Here is a 21545-nt window from a genome sequence, read left to right on the forward strand (position 1 = left end):
GGAGAGATATTTGTATCACTCTGAGAAGGTGATTATATTTGAGATTTGAAATATATACTGCTGGATTCCACTTGCAGGTTCTCAGAATTTTTCTTCCAGTTTTTTTTATTGTAGTAATTACACATAAAATAAGATTTTATCATTATAGCCATTTCTAAGTGTACAATTCTGTGATTTAAGTACATTTGCAATGTTTACAACTATCATCACTTTCAATTTCTTTTTCATTAGCACACATTCTTTTTTTCCCTGGTTTTGTAAATAAAGTTTTATTGGTACACAGCCATGCCCATTTATTTATGTGCTGTCTCCACTGGCTTTGCACTATAGCAGGGGTCCCCAAGCCCCGGGCCACTGACCGAACCATCAGCGGCCTGTTAAGAACCAGGCCACACAGCAGGAGGTGGGCAGTGGGCGGCGGGCGAGCGAGCGAGCGAAGCTTCATCTGGCTCCGCATTGCTCTCCATCGCTCACGTTACCACCTGAACTGTCCCCCTCCATGACTCGCATGACTGCCTGAACCAGACCTCCCCGCCCCCAGTCCGTGGAAAAATTGTCTTCCATGAAACCCGTCCCTGGTGCCAAAAAGGCTTGGGGCCCACTGCACTATAGTATCAGACTTGAGTAGTTGTAACAGAGACCCTGTGGCCTAAAATATTGGCTATTCAGCTCTTTATAGAAAAACAAACAAATTCTATACACACTAAACAATATCTTTCCATCCCCACCTCCTCCAGGTCCTGGCAATCCCCCTTCTACTTCTGCCTCTCTGAATCTGATTGTTCTAGGTGCCCCATATAAGTGGAATCATACAGTATTTGTCCTTTTGTGTTTGGCTTATTTCACTTAGCAGATGTCCTCAAGGTTCATCCGTGCTGTAGTATGTGCCAGAATTTCCTTCCTTTTTTAAGGCTGAATAATATTCCACTCTATGTACAGACCCCATTTCGTTTATCCATTCATCCGTCAGTGGACATTTGGGTGCTTCCACCTTTGTCTGCTGTGAACTGAGTGTATAGGTGGCTGTTTGAGTCCCAGCTTTCAATTCCATTTTTCCCTTTAATATACTCTTAGAACTGGCAAAATTTGAAAAGTAGGGCAAAGATGGCCATAAATTTAGACCTTGGTGACAACAGGCGGCAACTGGTGACCTGACAGTGCCACAGAAGTTTTCTCATCCTATGAACCTAATTAAATTAACAGTCCAGTTGGCCAAACTCACATGCACTTAAACCAGACAATTTCTGAAAAAGCTCATTAGGTGCAATCTTGGGAGCTCCACCAGCTGATGGAATGTTTTCCCCTGGGTTTTTCAATAATTAGACAGGAAAGGTCTTTCCAACTTTAGACCTCAAATGGAAGATTTTTGCCTTGTTTGCCAAGGCAGCGGTTTTCATGCCATTGGTTAAAATATGCAGAAATCAACCTTTAAAATTCTTTGATGCAGTGGCCTAAGATTTCAGTGTCAGTAAACCTCAACTCTCAGGAAGCACACAAGTTTTAGGGAAAATTTTCTGTCTTCATGTTACTATTGCTTGCCATCATTTCAGTTTCTTATTTCAGTTCTAAAAAATTTAGACCTTAGAGGAACACATTGAACTCTTCTGTGTTTTTAAGTTGTGCAGCATGAGATGAGCATGGTCGATGAAATCCAGGATGTAAGACAGATGACCCTCCTGTGACAGCTGGGGACACTAACCTGCAGAAGTTCACACAACTCACACTCAACATGAATCCTCAGAGGGGAAGAGAGTAGGCAGTTGACTTATAACTTAGGCCCCAGATTCTTCTTTGAGGAACGTAACAAACCAAGCAGAATCCAGACCCTCCGTATCTATTTGTATTAGTCAGTTTCTCCTCCACCCTCTCCAGAAAGCCAGCTGTTGTACTTAATTTGTCTGTATACCAGCAGACGCATGGTTTATAATAAACTTGTTCTTAGCGTACACTAAGGAGGAGCCTTATTATTTTCCAGGGCTTCTCTGTATCTATAGTAATTTTGAAATGACTACCTAATTTGAAAATGGACAGAGACACATTGCTGGGAATGTAGTTGGTTAAAAAATATTGACAGACATCCAGCATTTGTGATTAATTAGCAGAGTGTTCGTTTGTCTTTGTGTTCTTTGTTGTGTGTGTGTGTGTGTGTGTGTGTGTGTGTACGTATGTACATGTATATATATTCATGTCCCATGTATGCATTTATATTTATATTATTTTGTATCATGCCCCCTCAGGACTTGGGCTTCCCTTTGTTCCCTCAGATTTCTAGTTCTGAACCTAATCTAAATTCTCAACCTCTTCACATAACACTCCTGACATCTCCCATCTCAACTGAACCTGTTTTTCTTAGAGCTGTAATTTCCCTCACTTCTCTGTATGGAGGTGGCTTGTTTCTCCATAGCCCAGGGATCACTGGACACTCTGGCCCTCCATTACCTCTTCCATCCTGTGCAAAACCTTTTCTCTTGAGGCCCCTGCCGCCTGACTAAATCCCCATTCTGTCTACTCTCCCTGCTGGTGTCATCTACTGACCTCCAGGCCCCTCTGGCCATCAGCTTCCAGTCTGTGCACTTGAATGTGCTAGCCGGCCCCTGTGTGTCCCCCATCCTTGTCCTCCTGACTGCAGTGATGTTCAACCCTGCTCCACTTCAGCAGGGGTCCCTTGGATCCTACCATCACAGGGAAGGATTTAAACTCTGAAGTCCCACTCAGTGAGGGTTCATATCCTTCCAGCTTTCTTTTTCTTTCACTGCACCCAGTCTCCAAACCCCTTCTCCAGTCTTTTCTCCATATGCTTATTTATTTAACAAATGTTGATCGAGACACTTTGCTAGCTCCTGGGAATTTAATGATGAGTAAAAATGGATATGCACCCTGTGTTCACAGAATATGCAGTCCAGTGGAGGAGAGGGGAATTGATCAAACGATTACACAAAGAAACGTAAAATTGCTCCTGTGCTAAGTGCCACAAGGTACAAACTGTGCTCATGGGGGACTTTCCTATATTATGTGAGCAGGGAAGTGATGGTGGAGTTGAGATCTGAAGGATGGATAGTCTATGAGGGGAAGTAAGTCTTCCAGGAGGAAGGAAGTGCTTGTGCAAAGGCCCTGTGGTTGGGGGGGGTGTGCACACGGTAAATAAGAACTGAAATTTCCATTAGTTGGCGTCTAGAGAGGGAGAAAGTGTGAGATAAAGCCAGAGAGGAGGAAAAAGGCCAGAGTTTTCAGGGTCTTCTAAGCTGTGTCAGGGATGTTTATCTTCATACCAAAAGCCATGGAAATCATTTGCAGCGATTGAGTGGGGGTCCTCGCCATTTTATATCACGTGTCCTGAAAATCCAGTCCATTCTACACTGAGTATGGCTTTATAGTATTGCATTTTTGGAAACACCAGATTTGAATGCCCACAAAATCACAGGCATTTTTTTTGGTAACTATATTCTTTTATTACTTTAAAAATTATAATTGAATATACTCCAATCAGTATATTCATCCAATGAAATTCTTTTTTTTTTTAACATTATTGGAGTGTAATTGCTCCACAATGGTGTGTTAGCTTCTGCTCCACAACAAAGTGAATCAGCTGTACATACACACACGTTCTCATGGGCATTTTTACTAGGCTTCCTTACATTTGAATAAAGCACTGTTTTACTCTTATCTGGAAGTCCCATGTATTTTATTTTAATGCTATAATTCTAAATACCAACTGCTGAAAGCTCCTTTTTTCTCCTTTCCTTCTTTCATCTTGAATACATCTGCACTTCAACTATTGTTTGGAGTCTTGGTTTCCAGTGAATCCACTTACGGCATTTTTGTGTAAGCACTTAACGTAAGTCAAATGTAATGCACCAGAATGTTAGGTTGGAAACTTAGGGGACATTTGGCTGTTTAAATGGTGCTGTCAAAATATTGGTTTTATACTTTACAAATCTTTTGTTATTTAGGATAACAAAAATACCTTTTTTGGTAGCAAAATTATGTCTTCTCCTATTGAGAACAGCAAATAGTTCAGGGATGAGAAAAACATACTACTAATCTTGCCATATAGTGAAGAAAAAGAAATCCTTTCCCTTTTCCCTTGAGAAAAGATTGAGACTCATTGTGAGCTTCTCGGGCTAAAACTGGCAGAAACATAGGTTTTTTAGTGAATCACCAAGGTAGGAGGAGGGGGGGCTGTGTCAGACCACCACTCAGTGCCCTGTAGCGATGGCACAGTTGAGGCACAGACGCAGGAGGCGGCAGCTGGTGGGTCTAGGTTTTTAGTTTTCTGAGATGAAAAGCTACAGGGGCAACTCACTGTGCTACTGGAAGCGCAGACTCTGAATCCGAGTGCCCATGGAGTGCACACTTGTGATTTTATGAAAGAAGCAAGCCTTTCTGACACAGATCAGTGACACACGCTTATTGCCATCGTGCTGAATTATAATTATGCAGAAATGGCATACAGTTGGCATAAAAGAGCTCTGCCTTTTCAAGCCAAACAGTTTTCATCTTTCACTGTCTACAGTAACCTGTCAAGGTCCCCACTGGATAAGCATCTGTTCTAATCCCACCATTTCACAGATTGGGAGACTGAGTCCCAGAGACATTATGTGATGTGCCCAAGAGCATGCTGCTTATCGGGGCAGAGTTGAGATTCAAACCCAGGTGGGCCTCCCTACTGGAGTCCTGTGTTCTCCCCGCCACGTGCCAGCCACCCCATGCACCTGGTGTCTGCCCTTCCCTGGACCAGCCAGGTGGACCTGGAGCATTAGGAACTCTCCCTTCCTCCTCCTTGGTTTTCCATTCTCCTCTTCCTCTTCCACTGTGGGAGTTTGCAATGGCGGTGGTGTTATTCCTAGGTCCCCTCCTTCCTTGGACTTCTCAGAAGTGTCTATTTATATGTGTAGCATTTATAAAATTCACAAGGACTCCTGAGTAATTTAAACTTCTGGATTCCATGCTAGTTGAGGGCAAAGATCAGGCCTGACTTAGCTATTTCAGTTTTCTATTTCCCTCTCTCCCCCTCTGGACCTCAAGCAGAGGAGTTCAATAAAGGTTGATTGTAGAGTTGTACAATTTGCCAGACCAAACATTATAATTTGGATGCTGGAATGATGTTCTCTCTCATAAACAAACCATCCCCAGATTGTTTGGCCTTGGGAGTCCTCATGTCTTTTTTTTATGTAGTGCATTTTATTGTGTATAAATTATACCTCAATAAAAGGAAGTAATGTGCCTTTGGGATCCTATATCAAAAATTGTTCATTTTCTGAGGGGTCGCTGCTGCCAGTAGCTGGCTAGGCCCTGATCAAACGTGCAGAATCATTAAGTAGGGTCATTTGTTCTGCGGTGAGCTGAGTAGAATGTGTAAAACCCGTTCAGGAGAGAATTAGTTCATCCCCCGCTCTGTATTTTTTAGAGTACTCCTAGCACGATTCTCAAAGTGTGCAGGCCTCATACATATGTTCTAATGGGCTAATTGTTAAGGCGACATTTGTAAATTAACCTCTGACTTGAGCTAAGTGGTTTTCTCTAATGGGTTTAATTCAGTGACTCCCCGTTCTTGGCCACACATCAGATTCACTGGAGGAGCTTGTTAAAAATAGAGATATGCGGCCTCCCCCTCACCCCAGTTCTCAATTATCTGGTCCCCCGGTGAGGTGAGGGCTTTTAAGGAGAGCTCCTCAGGTGATAGGATTTGAGTGGCAGCAACCTTTGTGACCCTCTGCTCCAGATCCATGTCTGAAGGCCCATGTAGCCTTATGTGTGGGTTTGAAAGCGTTTGGGCCTAAACCCGAAAGCTTGAAACCAGGTTCTAGAGCAGGCAGTATCTCTGAGGAGCCAGCTTTCCAGATTCGTTCACCTCCATATCGCATCAATGGATCTGTCTTTTCCTTGGGGAGCTTCAGTGACCTGAGGGAGGATATTCTGTGCTTCGCCATACTGTTGTGCATTTTTCTGAACTTTCCAAGACATTTGGAAGGTTTTCAGGGTCTGCTCGAATTTCCATCGTGAAGATGGCTGTGTCTTTCTCCTCTCTGCTCACCAAGTATCATCAGACTTTTGTTTTTATATAATTTTCCTGCTTTTTAAAATTTTTATTATTTATTTATTTTTTTGGCCGCCCAGCATGTGGGTCTTAGTTTCCCTGACCAGGGATGACACCTGCGCCCCCTGAATTGGAAGCATAGAGTCTTCCCACTGGACTGCTAGGGAAGTCCCATATCATCAGACTTCTGGTGTCAGGTGTTGGGGACAGGCATTCTTTTAGTATACTGTGTGTGTGTGTGTGTGTGTGTGTGTGTGTGTGTGTGTCTGTGTACCTAGCATTCTTCTGTACAAACACATGTCATGTCTGATCTTAGAGTTTTGAAAATAGATGACTCACGGGCACCATTGTTCCAGTGACATTTATCAAACTGCTTTTGTTTTTAGGAATCTGGCGCTCTATAAATATCACTCAGGACTCAGTACCACCACACAGCGTACGGGTGTTTGCAGTAAACCTAAGAATACGGCAGTTAGCACTACGCAGGGTAGCCAAGGTGATGTGGCGAACCCAGACTATGAAGAGTTAGGAAGGCTGGCCGGGCTCTCATGACAGGCACAGGGTGCGCTGAGAGGGACTGCTCACCTCATCCCTTGTGTCAGACTGTGTCCACACACTCTCGTTTGCGACAGTACTTTGTAAAGTGCTTGGTCATTGTTAGGGGTGTTCTGTGACTCAGCTGCTAGATGGCGAGTGTTTCCCGGTCTCTTTTCTTGGTCTCATCTTACCATGTCCCTTGGGCTGCCTTGCCCCTGGTCCCTGGGACTGTAGTTGCTCAAGGAAGGATTCCCAGCGGCCCTCCCCCTTAATGAAGGGGTATTAGAGTAGCCATAACACGTCGGAAGAAGGGACACTTTGAGAAGGGAGTGGCTGTTGAGACAAGAACCTCTGTTGTTCCCGCCCTTCCCTAGCTCCTCCATTTATGTATGTCCCATCTAGTCCATATCTTACTATATATCGACTCTACCTGTACCCTACAATTGAGCACTAATTGCATAATAGCACAGGACTCATCTGTGTAAGGGTTACTGCAGAAAAAGAGCGTATTTTATGACTCCAAGTGGATTTCTTCCTTTTGTTTTTCCTAGGGCCTTGTGCATAGCAAATGTGAAATACTTAGGTGGTTATTTGGGGCTGCTCTGTAATGTAACCATTACCACTTTGGCTCAAATCTAATCATTTTGTATAGTTGGACTGAAGTTTTTCATTTTTAGAGTAGGGTTCTCAGACAGTGGGGTGTTTGCCAGAGAGAGAGATGAGAGATGCAAGATGAGAGAGAACTAGCCCTTTGCGAGGGCCCTGTAGAAGATTCATCTGTTGGGTTCCTATTTTCATGGCCAGATCCAAAGGATTGATTCCTTATCTGCAGCACCCGGATCCGGGTTGACAACGTAATCAAGCCTGACAGGATAAAGAGCCATTTAGCAAGTTTAAAAATCGCAGGCATGGTGGCCGCCATACTGAGAAGCAGATCCTCCCCCACCCCATTGATCATTTCGTGCCTGGAGGCAGGTGGCTGGGGGATGGGGATGGGACAGTTCGGACACCCTGTACCCCATTGAGAGTCTTCCAGCTGAACGTGTGGACCCAAGAATAGGTCCACTCCTCAGAACCTTCAGCTCCTGGGAACTGTGGAGTCATCTTCCTCCTGGGTTTCTCTCCCTCCCTTATCCTGTCAGAGCAATGCTGCTATTTGACTTTGCATCTGAAGAGAGCAAGAGGCCGCCCCTCCTGTCACTGGCTGATTCGCTTAAAGCTGCACATTACTCCCCATCACAGAGGCAGCTGGGACACATTAGTGTCAGCTGCTTTGTCCCCTCCGATGCTGGGAAGTCATCATCATGGCAGGAGAGCTTAGATTTTTGAGCCCATTTCAGAATGATGCAGATACGGTGTGCAAGAACTTTTTCCCTTTCTTTTCCCTTTCTCTCCTCCCCTTTCCCCCATCCTTTGCCCTCATCTTCTCTCTAGCTTTAATGGCCTAAGCCTGCACAGCCCGCTCTGAGAGAAGCTCTGCACTCACGGATGCGCGCGCACACACACACACACACACACACACACACACACACAGCCAAATTGCCAGAGATTAGTCTTGCATCAGCTGTTTATGAATGAAGAAGAGGTCCTTCCCCTCTGATCTGGCCACACCCCTTCTCTTTGCAGCATTTTGAGAATGAGGTCAGGGCCCGGATCTAACTGCTTATGTCTCAGAAATAGCACAGATCAAACTTAATCTTAAGCTACTTGATTTGCTGCCTCATTCAGATAATAGAGGGAAAAGCAGAGGCTTCTTGATGTGTTTGTTTTTGTGTATAACTTTGCAAGAAATGAATGAATAAATGAATGAATGAATGAGTGCATGTGTGAGGAGAGAGACTGAGGTGAGCCTGCCAGGGGCATTAGCCCTGGGCCGAGGGTAATTACTGACAGACTGCAGGAGTTTTCTTGGATTCAGCTGGAGCCCGTTTCAGTTTTTAAAACACAATGGAAGAATAAAATCAGCCACGGTGGTGTATTGTTTTAATACTTCCTTTCATAAGGGGAATTCATCAGATGCTATGAAGCCACATATTCCTTGTATAATATCCAGTTGTTTCAACTGTCAGTTGTCTGCTTTGTACCCACCATCCATGGAATGGATGTAACTCCATGGCATTTTGTAAATGTTTTAAGTGAATAGGTATGCAGAGTTCATTTTCTATCAGCCATTTTGGCTCACGTGCATGTGAACACACACACACACACACACATACACACACACACGACTCCATCATGCCTAATCGTCACATAAATCGGGATTCACCTCTATCCGCCAGCCAGTGCCACAGGGATGTCAATTTGAAGATATGCCGAAGAGGCTGACATTTCTCACACCCTTCACCCTGCAGTACCTTTAGGATATTAGCACGTCTCCTAGATATTTATTGCCCCTGGCATTATGTGTAATGGTGGTGTTTATTTTTTGTTCTCAAGCTTCGTTGTTGGCTCTTGGCGTCTTTTATATTTTTGTACCTCCTTTTAGTTGCACTCCTGGCCTCCTCTGTGAAGGAGTAAATAAAGAAATTAGAGTGTGGAGTGAGGACAGAAGTGTCAGCGTCAGCCTCATATGCTGCATATTCGTTTGATGGACTTTACTGTGACAGGTATCCTTTGGAGGAGATGCCAAAACTGTCTTTTGTATCAGTGGTGATTTTGAGTGAAGAGTGAAAAGAAGAAGAACGTTGTCATATACCTGGCCAATCGTATGACCTCATTTGGCTTCCTGCGCCTAAACTGTCTCCAGAACACCCGAGAAGTAGTACAACCACATGCGCACACACACGTTCATGCAATGAATATAAATATGCCTACGTGCGCATATATGGACATTAGACAGACACCAAATGTGTGCTTTTTGATGAATATTTCTTGTATAGAAACGGAAAGTAAGCTAGTAAATTAGTGTTTGTTTAGGGTCGGTGGTAGGAACAGGTATTAACTGTTAATGGGCAGGAGGGATTTTTCCGGGGTGATGAAAATGTTCTGAAAGTAGATGACACTGCTGGCTGCACAACTTGATACATTTACTCAAAGTCATTGATTGAATTGTACGCTTAAAATGGGTGAATTTATGGTATGTAAATGATACCTCAGCAAAGCTGTTAAAAATTGATGTCCCTGTCTCTGAGTTCCTTTGGGGCCTAGGTTACATATAATATGAAAAATTGTATCACTGCAGTTTTTTTTACCTGCTTTTTTCCCACTGAAGTGTGTTGACTTCAGCTGCAGAGAAGCTGGACCCTGAGGTAACAGGGCCAGATGAAACCCCAGTGCCCAGGGATACAAAAGTCTGCCCTGCGCCCTGTTGGCCAGCAGTGAGGTTACTGTCCACTGCAAGGTGAGGAGCCGTGCGCAGGGTAGTATGTGGGCGCAGCAAGGGGGCGACACTGCCAAGCAGGCCCCTGAAAACACCATGTTCCGAGCTGCAGCTGCGTGTGTCCAGAAAATAAATAAGTAAACTTCCCAGCATTCAGCCCTTAACTGGTGGTGTTTTTCTCTTCTTTTGCAGGTGGTGTTAGTCTTTGCTCTCAGCATTGGTGCACTTGTAATATACTTCATAGATTCGTCAAAGTGAGTATTCAAATACGTTGTCTTGCCCTCTTTTCTCAAACCATCACGAGCCTTTACATTGATCCGTTGATTTCCTTTAACACCAACCTTTGCCAGAGCCTCCTGAGTGTGGAAGGCTTTTGGAGGAAGGCAGGGCTGTCTGTGCGGATTTTCTGAATGGGAAAGCAAGCTCTCACGAGGAAGACTTACTTTGATTACGCTGGCCTAGGAGGGCGGGAGAGGAATCTGAGGTCATCACACCTTTTCCCTGGGTATTACTGATTTTCAAATAGCTGTTTCCTGGTGCGGTATTTGCACTGAAGGTGTCAAGAGGTCAAAAGGGCTCTGGTGTGAATTTGCAACCTCTGAGAGAGTCATGGTGTCCAGTCGGTGAGGGTCTGAGCCATTCTTGCCGTGGTGGTAGGATCCTTTTCTTGTGAGGGTTTCCAAAGCTTTACTCTTATTGGAAGTCAGCATAGAAAGCCTGATGCTGTCCTTTGTGCCTGCCAACTGAATATTCAGCTGAAGCGTCACTGGCTGGTGCTTCTTGACTTGTGAAGGTAAGGAGATGGGATGGAGGGGTTTGTGATGACTCCCAGAGGTGGAGGCCCATGGCCATCTGAGATTTCCTATAGTGGACACTCGTGGAGACCCCTGGGGCGCCGGCTGAGTGAACTGGTGCTCTGGGGTGAGCCTGGGGTGGGGTCTGTCTGAGCCATGGACAGAAAAGGCTTTGAAGGAGGCAGAAGGGGGCACTGAGCGGAGCTGCTAGGTGGCAGCCAGTTCTGCCCTGGTTCCTGCACATGTCACCCCCTCGGTACATCATTTGTTCCAAATGTTCTGTCGCAAGCTTAAAGTTGACAGCATTTGGGAAATGGGAGCTGAGCTGGTCTGACTCCTTTCTGTGGGGACATGCACCTGACACCTGGATGGTGGCCTTCAGCTCTTTGCCTACCTCATCCACTGTAGGAGTGGTTTTGATTCCCTGAGCTCTCACCCTGGTACACCTGGATGCTGGAGTTTGATCTGAGGAAACCTGCTTGATATCCCTGTTGGCTCAGAGCCTCGTGTGCCTGAATTTTGAGCTCAGCGTTCTCTTTCTGTAGTAATTTCATGCATGCCTAAACTCTGAATTTCTCAGAGTTACTGGTCACCAGCCAAAGGATTTTGTGCATTTGGGTGTTGAGCCAAAATCATGCCAAGGAAAATAAAGAAAACATCATCACCTGTCGCTGGGAACCAGCCACATCTGGAATATCAGCGGCCCTTCAGCCCATCCCCACGCACAAGGCTGGGCTGCCCTTGCCCATCTCAGGTGGAGGGGCCTTGAAAAGTCCTCCAGGAGTTGAGATTCCACGCACTCTTCCATCAGCTCTTCCTGGCCGAGAAAGAGAAGAGTTTTTTAAGTTTGGAAAACTCCAATTGGCATGTCATTGAAGGTAAGCCCCATTTAAACATCTCCTCTTAATAATTCTCGATCATATTTTAATTGAACCAAAGATCTTTTAAAGCTCCTGGTCTTACCTCTCCATTTTCTCCCCAGGGGTGAGGAGTATTCTCACAAGTCATGGGGTGCGTACCCTGCCGATTTCTGTGCCGGGGCTCAGAAGGTACTTTCCGGCATGTAGTCTGTGAGCCCCAGCAGGCAAACCCTTACGCGGAGGTGAGTGTGGTGATCGGCCAGAAGGACAGGTGCCTTGGCGCCTTCTTTCCTTGTCTCTTCCTTTTTGCTCCGCTGTATTTCTCAGAAATAAAGTGCTCTTGTAAGATGGATTTGAATTGTGTCCTTTTTTATAGTCTCTGCTATGGGGCGGTCTTCTGCTCTGTAGTTCTTGGTGTTCTCAGCTCCATGTGAAAGGAGGGAAAGGAGTAGAATCTCCCAAGGCACGACCCTCTTCCCTGGATGCCCTGCACCACTTCAGTGTCCTTTGGATTTAGTTATGATTCTGCTGAGCCTGGGAAAGCCAGTACTGGGAACCCTCTCTGGTTCTGGTTTCTCTTATAGACTTGCAAGGAGTCTCTTCTAAGAATGGCCCTTCAGTCCTGTGCTCAGCTTTTCCCAGCAAAAATGCTAAGAATCTTAGAACCAAGACTGTCCTCACTCTCCATGGAGACTATTTCAGCCTGATCCTAACCTCAGTCTTTCTTCTCTGTCCCTAAACTGAGTGGTTTGGCATAGTGAGCCTTTTTGTTTATAAGAAGATCTTATGTTTATTTGTGTAGCCCTTTCTGCTTTTCATTGGAATCACTACATTGGGTTCTGAGGTCAAACCCCAGGAGTTTGTCCTACGGGGGAACTCATCAGCATAGTCAATACCAAGGGTCTACTATCTTCCTGGGGAAAGCCAGTAAGGATGCTTCCTGTGTAAGTGAGGGGATGAACTAAAGTAGAATCTAAAAGTTACCTCCACGATAAGCCATAGATTCATTCCCAGGAATGAAAAAGGAGCCCATTAGATAAATTATAATCAAGCATAGTAAACAAGGTAAGAAGTTCTGTCCACATATAAGATGCAAATGAAAAGCGGGTAAGAAAGCAGAATGTAAATTCTTAAAATTCATCCCTCCCTTTCATTCAGAACTCTCACCGGCTTTACACACTCGTGGTTTGGCTGGCCATCTGGGCATCTTGGAAAGAGAGCTTCACACGTCTCTTGGAAGTTACGCGAAATCGTCACCCTGGAAAAAAGTGTACCTAGTGTTCTTCAGATGAAGTTTAGTTAGTATTTATACTCTTCAAATAAATAAATCAAAGGACAGTGCATAGGCTTTCCCTTGTGTGAACCTAACTGGGCAGACATGGTCCGTGAAATGGCTTGTCTCGGTGAGTTTAAACCAGAATGGCGGGGAATGCGCCACAGCACAAGTTCAAGATGTGAGGCTCTCTGACCTAGCCCTTTAAATAGTGCACGGAACACACGTTAATATAGAAAACAGGCTCTGTTGGTCGGCGCTGTTAACTCACTGTCAGGGCAGGCCAATGCAGGTTGTATGAGTGGACAGGCAGTTCAGATAAATGTCATAATTGGTGGGTTTATGATTTTCTTAACCTTTCAAAGCTTATTTCACCATCAAGAGGCAGCAGGTAAGTCATTTCCAAAGACTTCTCCCAAACTTCTTTCCTTTTCCATTGTTAAGTCAGTATGGATCCCTGAGTAGGTCTTTTACATTCAAGGGTTCGGGAGGCCCTTCTTTGGGTGTGATTTTCTTAGCGTGGTCACCACAGAAGAAATCACTTGTGCAGCCTCAACTGATTACTACCTGGCCGAGACAGATTGTGCTCAGAGCTCCTAGGTTGGAAAGCCAAAGAGAATTACATGAAACCATGTTAACGTTATGCTTCATCATCCCAGCAGTAGACTTTCTAGAAACACCCAAGCAGAGGGAGATGTTCCACCCAGTCTTTGGATGGACACAGCTGTCAGTTCCTTAACAGACACAGAGAAGCATTAAGCCCACCACACACAGTAGTTCCATCCCCCGCAAAGACATTGAATGGCCACACGAGGCAGATACTATCCCAAAAAACTCCAGTTCTTTTTCCTTCTTTTTTTCCTTCCAGTTTTATTGAGATATGATTGACATACAGCACTGTATAAGTTAAGGTGTACAGCATAATGATTTGACTTACGTACATCATGAAATGATGACCCCAATAAGTTTAGTGAACACCCAGCATCTCATATAGATACAAAATTTAGAAGAAAAAAGTTTTTTTCCATGTGATGAGCACTCCTAGGATTTACTCTCTTTAACTTTCATTCTTTTTAAAGGTGCCCAATTTAAGGCACTCCAACTTCTAATTTTGACGTCTCTCGATACCTACGCCCCCCCCCCCTTTACTTCCACATACTCTGATCTTCTGTGAAGCAAAGATTTTTTTTAAATTGTATAACGAAGTCAGAAGTGCCCCAAGATGCCCCGTGGGTGATACTGTCACCGTTGCTGGTCCCATCCCTGTCTGTTTCCTCCCTTTGACATAGGATCAGTAATTCTTCTCTAACAGATAAAGAAAAAAAGAAAAAAGACCCAAAGGTGTCAGTGTGAGGGCAGGATTCATGGACTGCATAATGCATCAGTTCCTGCTGCTTCTAGAATTTTCAAGGGAAGAACGTTGGAAGAGGTAGAGGCTCAGGGCCCTGGGTATTTGCATTTTTTCCAGGGGTATTCTTGGAAAGGATGACTCACCTGTGTGAAGCTATTTATCCCTTTGATTCATGTTTAAACTCCACTACTTCTTATGCTGCAGTTCAGTGCATTATGAATATTTAATGTTGCACACACTGAAAAGGAAGGTCAAGTCCTGCTCACTGGTGACTTCATTGCTGGCTTGTGTCTCTAAAAGGCACGCTGCCTGCTGTGAGCAGAGTAAAGCTGAAAGGTTATACATTGTTAAATTTTTCCTTAATGGCTTTATCTGCTCCAAAATGGCTGGTACACAGTGGGGGCACCTGCTGACTTCACTGGTCTTTGCTCTCGGCTTCTGGTATCAGCAGTGCTGTTTTGGGGGGTATGGACATTAGGAAGGGGAAGGGAAAAGCAGCACAAATTTTAGAGAGCATCCAAAATTTGGACCAGATTCCAGGCTGCCAGTGGTGTTGGTGCTGTGAAAGGGGCCTTCCCCCAGTCCTTAGGATTTTACATTTGTACTCAGTGATTCATTCATTTTATATCCATTCATTCATTCGTTCATTCATTTGAGACAGTTTCAGTGTGATCATGCTGAATATTTTCCACACGGTCAAATTGCTTGAGGTTGGTTATGGTTCAAGAAAACTGTCTTTAAGATTGCAGTAGGGGCTTCCCTGGTGGTGCAGTGGTTGAGAGTCTGCCTGCCGATGCAGGGGACATGGGTTCGTGCCCCGGTCCGGGAGGATCCCACATGCCGCGGAGCGGCTGGGCCCGTGAGCCATGACCGCTGAGCCTGCGCGTCCGGAGCCTGTGCTCCGCAACGGGAGAGGCCACAGCAGTGAGAGGCCCGCATACCACAAAAAAAAAAAAAAAAGATTGCAGTAGAAATTGACCAGATTGTTTTCATAGTCTCTAAAAATAACATGGGCATCATTGATGTAATGCGATACCAAGAGCTTTAACAGAACTGGCTAGTTACCCCACCATTTTACCTGCCCAGATCTTCACACAGCCAGGCTCTAATCCCTTTGCCTAGAAATTCTCCTGAAAAGGGAAGAGAGGGCTGGGTGGTAGAGGGAAGAACATTCACTGATTCTGTGCTGTGTCAAGGTATAGCGCTAAGCACTTTAAAATGAATTATATGTGCAGTCTCATTAAATTCTCCTAGCAACTTGATAGGGTGGGTACTATGACCTTTCCCACTTTACAGATGAAACTGCAACGTTTGCCCAAAACCATGCAGCTAGTAAGTTGTGGAGCCAGGATTTGAATCCATGTGTCTGAAGGAACCTCTTTTCCAAGTCAGGAAGTAAAATTCCAGATGTGGAAGCGACTACATGGGTTCAGTGAGATGTTTCAAGAGAGGTCACGTCGCCTCATCCTGCCAATTCATCTGCCTTGTTTTCTCATTTGTTCTTCATCTCCCCATTTCGCACCTTCGGGGCCAAGTCTGCAAGGCAGCTGTGCTCACGAGGGTCCTGTGAGTCTTCTCACCGGGACATGGGGCGTGTGGGCCATGTGCTGTCTCATGTCTGTCTGGGCCTTGATTCATTTCTCCCTAAACTGTGGTTCTAAAAATACTCTCTTCCGTTTCATCTCAGTGGGGTGGCAGCATTTTGTGATGGACTGAGGTCAAGTTAGCAAAGAACAGGGAAAGTTGATCATGTCTTAAGGAGCTCTCCGACTTAAGGGATTCGTTCTTTCCCGGTGGAAAGTCCCTTTGCCCTCCCCATCCTTACCTAGGTCTCTGAGCCAGTTATTTGACTAAAGTAGATAACCAGAGAGGCTCTCCTTCCCCATTAGTTTCTTTTGTCTCTTTAGAGAGTCGCAGCGTATAGTTAATTTGCTATACTTTTGCATTGTGTGCTTACAGAGTGAGTTAGTGCATTGTGTGCATATCAAACCCGTGGACTTTAGGAAAATTTGATCCCAAGGAGGTTTCTTTGGAGGTCTTTGAAACCATGTAAGATATCCAGCCTCCACCTCCAGTCTTGTTATTACCCACAGTGCACACAGGTGTTGACCTCGTAGTGGGCACCCGGCAGAGCTGTGAGGACAGTGTAGGTTACTTCCACGACAGTGCATTGTAACCTGTAAAGGACTGTGAACGCTACTTTCACTGTCACCATTAGCACACCCCCTGCCCCATGGCAGGGACAGCTGGGCAGCCCGTGGCATCGAGAAGGAAGCTCACCGTTTTATTCTGGACCCAGCTCCTTTATGGAACCTGGTCTTTCTTGTAGTGTTCTGAGAGATCTGCTTTTAGCCCCGTTTCGAGAACTCGTGGCATGCATTTCACCTGTGTTGAGGAAGTCAACACAAATCGCTGTGCGTGTAAAGCGTCTCCGTATTCTGTCTTTCCTTTTTAAATACTCCCCCCAATTTTCTCCATCCCTCACTGACATTTTTACTGCCAGGCTTTAGTTTGGAAAATTATGGGTAGGGAAAGTTCAAGGGCAGGATGTTCAGAACAGCACTGCACATCTGTGAAGGGAGCACGGCGGGAGAGCCAGCAGCTGTTGAAAGAATGGCATGTCAGATGGTGGGCGGGGTGAGGGGAAGAGGAGACGCCTTCGGGGCAGAGAGGCTGTAAATAACTCCCAATGGGAAGTCCTGTCCCCTTTCAGAATTTAACCTTGAATGGCAACCCTTGATGCTCAGGCATGGGAGCAACCCGAACTCAACCATCCTACCTCATCTGGTTTTGCAAATTGCCCTTCTTTCATCAGTGGGCTGTAAACCTGGTAGAGAAGACGCGTGTGTCAAGGGGGTAAGCACTCTTGTTCCTTCCGTCTTGCACGCTGTGCAGTGGTCTCAGCTTCCTTGCTCACGTCTCACTTTGAGGGAGACACAGAGGCACCGCATGCGACCGCACTTAGAAGCATCAAGCGAACTGCTCGTCTTTGGCATTTCCTGAGGCAAAAGTCAAGGGCTGTTAGGAGCCGGAAGGAAGATGGAGCTAGACCTTCCAGGCTTACTGCAAGAGACAACTTTAGAATAAAATGCTAGAACTTGAAAAGGCTTCGGAGCCCGCCTGGTAACACTGTTCCCTGTGCCTCAGCGTCCTCTCCTGGCGAGTGAGGGCTGAGTGACCTTCTCAAGGTCACTCAACTAGCCAGGGACTGAACTAGAGCCAGAAGTCAGAGCTCTTCCTGCCCAGACCAGTCCCTTCTCTACTTGATCTTTTGGTTTCTTTCTACTAAATAAGAAATGAATAAAGATGTGATAGTGAATATTATCCATTGACTAGCAATGCCCATAATGACCTTTTACTCAATTCCGGAGTTTCAGGCTGTTATCTTGGGGGACACTTTAGGGACATGGAAAAGAACAAAGATAATCCCAGGTGGAAAAGAGCAAACCCAGCCAGGTGGGTGCGTGGGAGATTAGTTTATTTCATTGCCATTGGCAAGAGGCTTTGAATTTCCTGATTTTATGGTCCTGCTTTTCTTTCTTTCTTTTTATTTTTCTTTTTCCTGTACTATTTCAGAGGGGAAGTAAGAGTTCAGCTCTCTTGTGGAAGATTGACCAGGCTGAGTGCATTGGTCTGGGCTGTTTGGAATTTGTTACACATAACTTTTGAGGACATTTTGCCCCACTGCTCATTTGTTTCTCCAGTGAAAACACTATCTGACAACTATTTCTATAAATCCATATCTACTCTACCCTCCAAAATTAGAATGAATTATTTCTTCTCTTTTCACCACTCTCTAGGATTTAAAAGGAAACCCTTGGATTATCTGACACTCTCTCAGCCCTCTGGCTTTTTTTTTTTTTTTTTTTCTTTGAAAAGAATGATTGTTTCAGGGCAAATGAAGAAGATGCATTCCCTTTAAGGCCCAGTTAGCTGTCTATGTCTTCTGCAGTTAACATGTGTTTATACCGCCAGAGGGCTGGATCTTTTCCCCATTGCCCAGCTCTGGTCCTTTACCCAAAGCCACAGCCAGACACGCACTCAGAAACTGCCAAGAGATCAGTACGGAAGCCAGCTGGAGGGAAAGCTTAGAGCTCAGAATGGTTTAATCCAAACACAGGGACAGAACTCATGCTTAACACAGCCATGGTTGTGCTGAGGTGTGGTGTTGACGGCTACAGCTTCAAAACGGGGTTTATGGGCTGCACACAGACGTGACCTCTGCCTTTGCTTTTATTCCTCTTGTCCTTCTTCCTGACAGCCTGACAAATTAAAGCTTTGGGGAGACCCTGGTCAGTGATGAGTTATTTGTGTTGTAAAAATAGAACCCATTGCAGTAAGGATGCCCTTGGGACTTTTTGGATGTACGTGTCACTGTTCCCGGAATTTGGGAGAAGGGCATGTGTATGTTTGTCTGTGTGTGCATGCATGTGTGTACGTAGGGGACAATCCTGTCCCACCTGTGAGTGGATGGGAAAGCATAGCATGGGAGGATTGGCCACCAGTCTCATCATAATAACAGAGATGGGGCTGAGAGCCATGTACCTTAAAGGTATCAATAAAGTAATAGATGTATGTTAAGTACTGACTGTGTGTGAGATATTTTTCTAGGTATTAGGGGATTTCAAGTACTATGTATAAGGCTAGATTTTTTTCCCATTAAGATGTTTAAATTATATATATTTTCACAAGGTTCAGGAAGTCCAGCCGTAAATATAGGAAAAATGAGGTAACAAAACAAGATAACAAGTGAGGTATCCCTAGGCTATATATCATCAATTTCTAATATGAGCTTTGCTAACAATAAGTGCTGAAGGTTCAGAAGCTGGAAAGATAGCTGGATCTTACAGAGTGTTTCGGCCCCGGGGAGATTTTGAGTTGAGGAGACAGAAAACTCAGCCTCCCACCCACCTCTAGGCCCGTAAGAGGGGCTCTCACTATGGCACACACTTTGGCCTCTTGGATTTTGTTTTCAGTATGTGCTGAGTCCAGCGAAGCCCTGCCTTGAAGTTGGCCACCAAGATTAAGGACTGAGAATGCTTTCAGAATGGCATAACGGAATCAGAAAAGCAAACTGTCTCTAGTGGTGGTAATACCTCTTCTCCAGCTGCACACGATGAAAACCTTTGGACACTTTTCCAGAAGTGGCTGGCTGAAAGGCAGCTGCTCCGTCTTTTTGAAACTGAGGTCAAGGTGTAATGTGCCTTACAGGGGCCTCGTTTATGAATTTGCCACGTGCAGAGCATCCAGGGGCATGGGGGGATGACAGTCCTGGCTAAGTGAGGTCATGCTATGGGCAAACCCGCCACGGCTCAACCCGAGCTGCCGGCCTGGAGACCAGCATTTGCCTGGAGGGGCTGCACAGTGATTTTCGTGGGCTCTAGGTACTTTTGCCTTCTTGGGTCTCTTTCTCCAAAAAGAATATGAAAAGTTACGTTTTACTGCTGTGTTCCTCTAAAGATGAGTATAATCCAGGCGAGAGTCATTATGACCTATTCATTGTTATATTTATTTTTTCCTTCTGGTTTTAAAGAAATTGGAATTCATCCATTTTTGTGGTTGGCTAGAAGTGTGGTGGGCCCTCGGCCCTGAGTCTGCGGTGCCTGATGGAGAAGTTGGCTCTTTCTCCTCCCTTCCTGTCAGCCTCAACCGTCTGGAAGTTTTCACAGATAAGAAAACATGCCCAGAGACAGACGCCTCTTACCACACCCCTCCCAGTGTCATCTAATTGTTTCAGATGAGAAAATAAAACTAAACATTCCATTTCAAACCACGTCTTATGATTTGGCTTTGGGAAATATTAACGTCAGCAACCCATCATTTAATCAAAAATGGCACCCGTGGTTATGTCAATTTTTAAAAGAAAACCGAATAATCTTGCTTTCCTGTTGCGTTTTGGAGACATACGTGCTTTGTCCGTTCTCATATCTGAAAATGAGTCTTGCCAGTGTAAGAGGTCTGTTCACTGAAAGTACCACAGTAAAAAAGAACGTTTCCTGCACCGAGGTTTGCAAGTTCAAGTAGAAAGGGGTGGGCAGATGTTAGAAATGAGGCAAGCAGGTATGTGAGACGAGGAGGCGCTGAGAGCCCGAGCCTTCCCTGAAATGACTTCCCAGCTCCGGCTGACTGTCCCCAAGCAAAAATGCAGACTCGTACAGGCAGATCTTCCCCTGTTTCAGAGAGAAGAGAAGAAATTGGGCCTTCATGTTGAATCTTCAGTTTTAAAATATTGCCCACGACTCCACCACTTTTAAAAGTACTCTATGGGCCAAACAAAACACCTCCGTAGGCCATTTTCAATCTCTATTCTAAACTGTCTCTCTTTTTGGTCTTGAATTAGCTCTGCTCCCTGAGTGCCAGAAAATATTCTTAACCCTTGGACCTCTGTCTCCCAAAAAGGGGCCCTTCTCTCTCCATGGTGAGGAGTCCTTGGTCTCTACACGTCCCAGCTTGTTTCCCGTTTAACACGTCTTCCAACGCTGCATAAGTGAATGTCCACCTTTCTCTAGGCAAATGCTGTATGTCACAGCAATAAATCACCCACAACTTACTGTAAATCCCCAAAGCCACATATCACTAACTCTACATCGTCCCTGAAAAGAACGTCGTTAGGACCTCATAAACATACACTCTGTTTATTTAAGAACTGCAAGAGTTTTCCTAAACATGGTTGCTAAGTCACAAGAGTGTATTTTCCAGGACATAAATGGAAGTGAACATAACCCCCTTAAATTGTCAGATTCTTTATAAGAAAAGAGGCCCAAATCTGTCTGTTCTACTAGTGTATTAACTGGACCAAAACAGAGTTGATTATACTAAGCGTGTCAGTGTTGATAATTGCTCGAGACCGTGTTCTGACTTGCTCAGCTAAATGGGCACATTGCATGAACTTTGGTTTAATTTCTAACATATGTGGGTATAAAAGCATGGGTTAACATAGATGAACCCGGGCTGTAGTTTCATAACCCTTAAAGTTCCCAATTTGCTGAGCGTTAGGGTCAGCTGATGAAACTCTTATGTTATGGCCCCTTCAAAAACAAAACCGAAAGCATCTCTGGACCTTTCTCCCCAGATATGGTCTCAAGTCTGAGCTGTATCGCTATCTCCTGACTTTTCACTTTTTGCATGGAAACTTGGCAGTTAATTTTAGGATAGCATTAAGCTCTGCTTCAATATAGAACCCAGAGCTCAGATATTTTCAGAGCTGGAAAAGAGATGACCATTCCATTATGATAACCCTGATTCTAGTAGAGCTGCTTCGTCAGTCTGATGTCCAAATGGAAAATACTCATACTACCTTTCACTGATCATGATTCTCTCAGGAGGACACCATAGGTAGGGTTCCAGGGTCTACCTATTAGATGTTGGAATCTA

General features: G+C 44.9%; 1 protein-coding gene and 1 long non-coding RNA gene across 31 annotated transcripts in view; both read left to right on the forward strand.

The window, feature by feature from the left end:
* The window catches only part of KCNMA1 (potassium calcium-activated channel subfamily M alpha 1), a 748425-nt gene that overhangs the window by 364282 nt on the left and 362598 nt on the right, over positions 1-21545 (forward strand). For all 30 annotated transcript variants that reach the window (XR_010935922.1, XM_067710430.1, XM_067710429.1 and 27 more), the window contains exon 3: positions 10086-10147. Coding sequence is in view for 29 of the 30 variants with exons in the window: in XM_067710430.1 (XP_067566531.1) it covers positions 10086-10147 (62 nt within the window). In the remaining variant the exon portion in view is untranslated. The remainder of the gene's footprint in view (positions 1-10085; positions 10148-21545) is intronic.
* LOC137209157 (uncharacterized) lies at positions 10161-11897 on the forward strand. The gene is made up of 2 exons (XR_010935924.1): positions 10161-11565; positions 11670-11897. It is a non-coding gene; the product is annotated as an uncharacterized lncRNA (long non-coding RNA).

This window comes from Pseudorca crassidens, chromosome 16 (genome assembly GCF_039906515.1).
Source record: "Pseudorca crassidens isolate mPseCra1 chromosome 16, mPseCra1.hap1, whole genome shotgun sequence".
NCBI lineage: Eukaryota > Metazoa > Chordata > Mammalia > Artiodactyla > Delphinidae > Pseudorca > Pseudorca crassidens.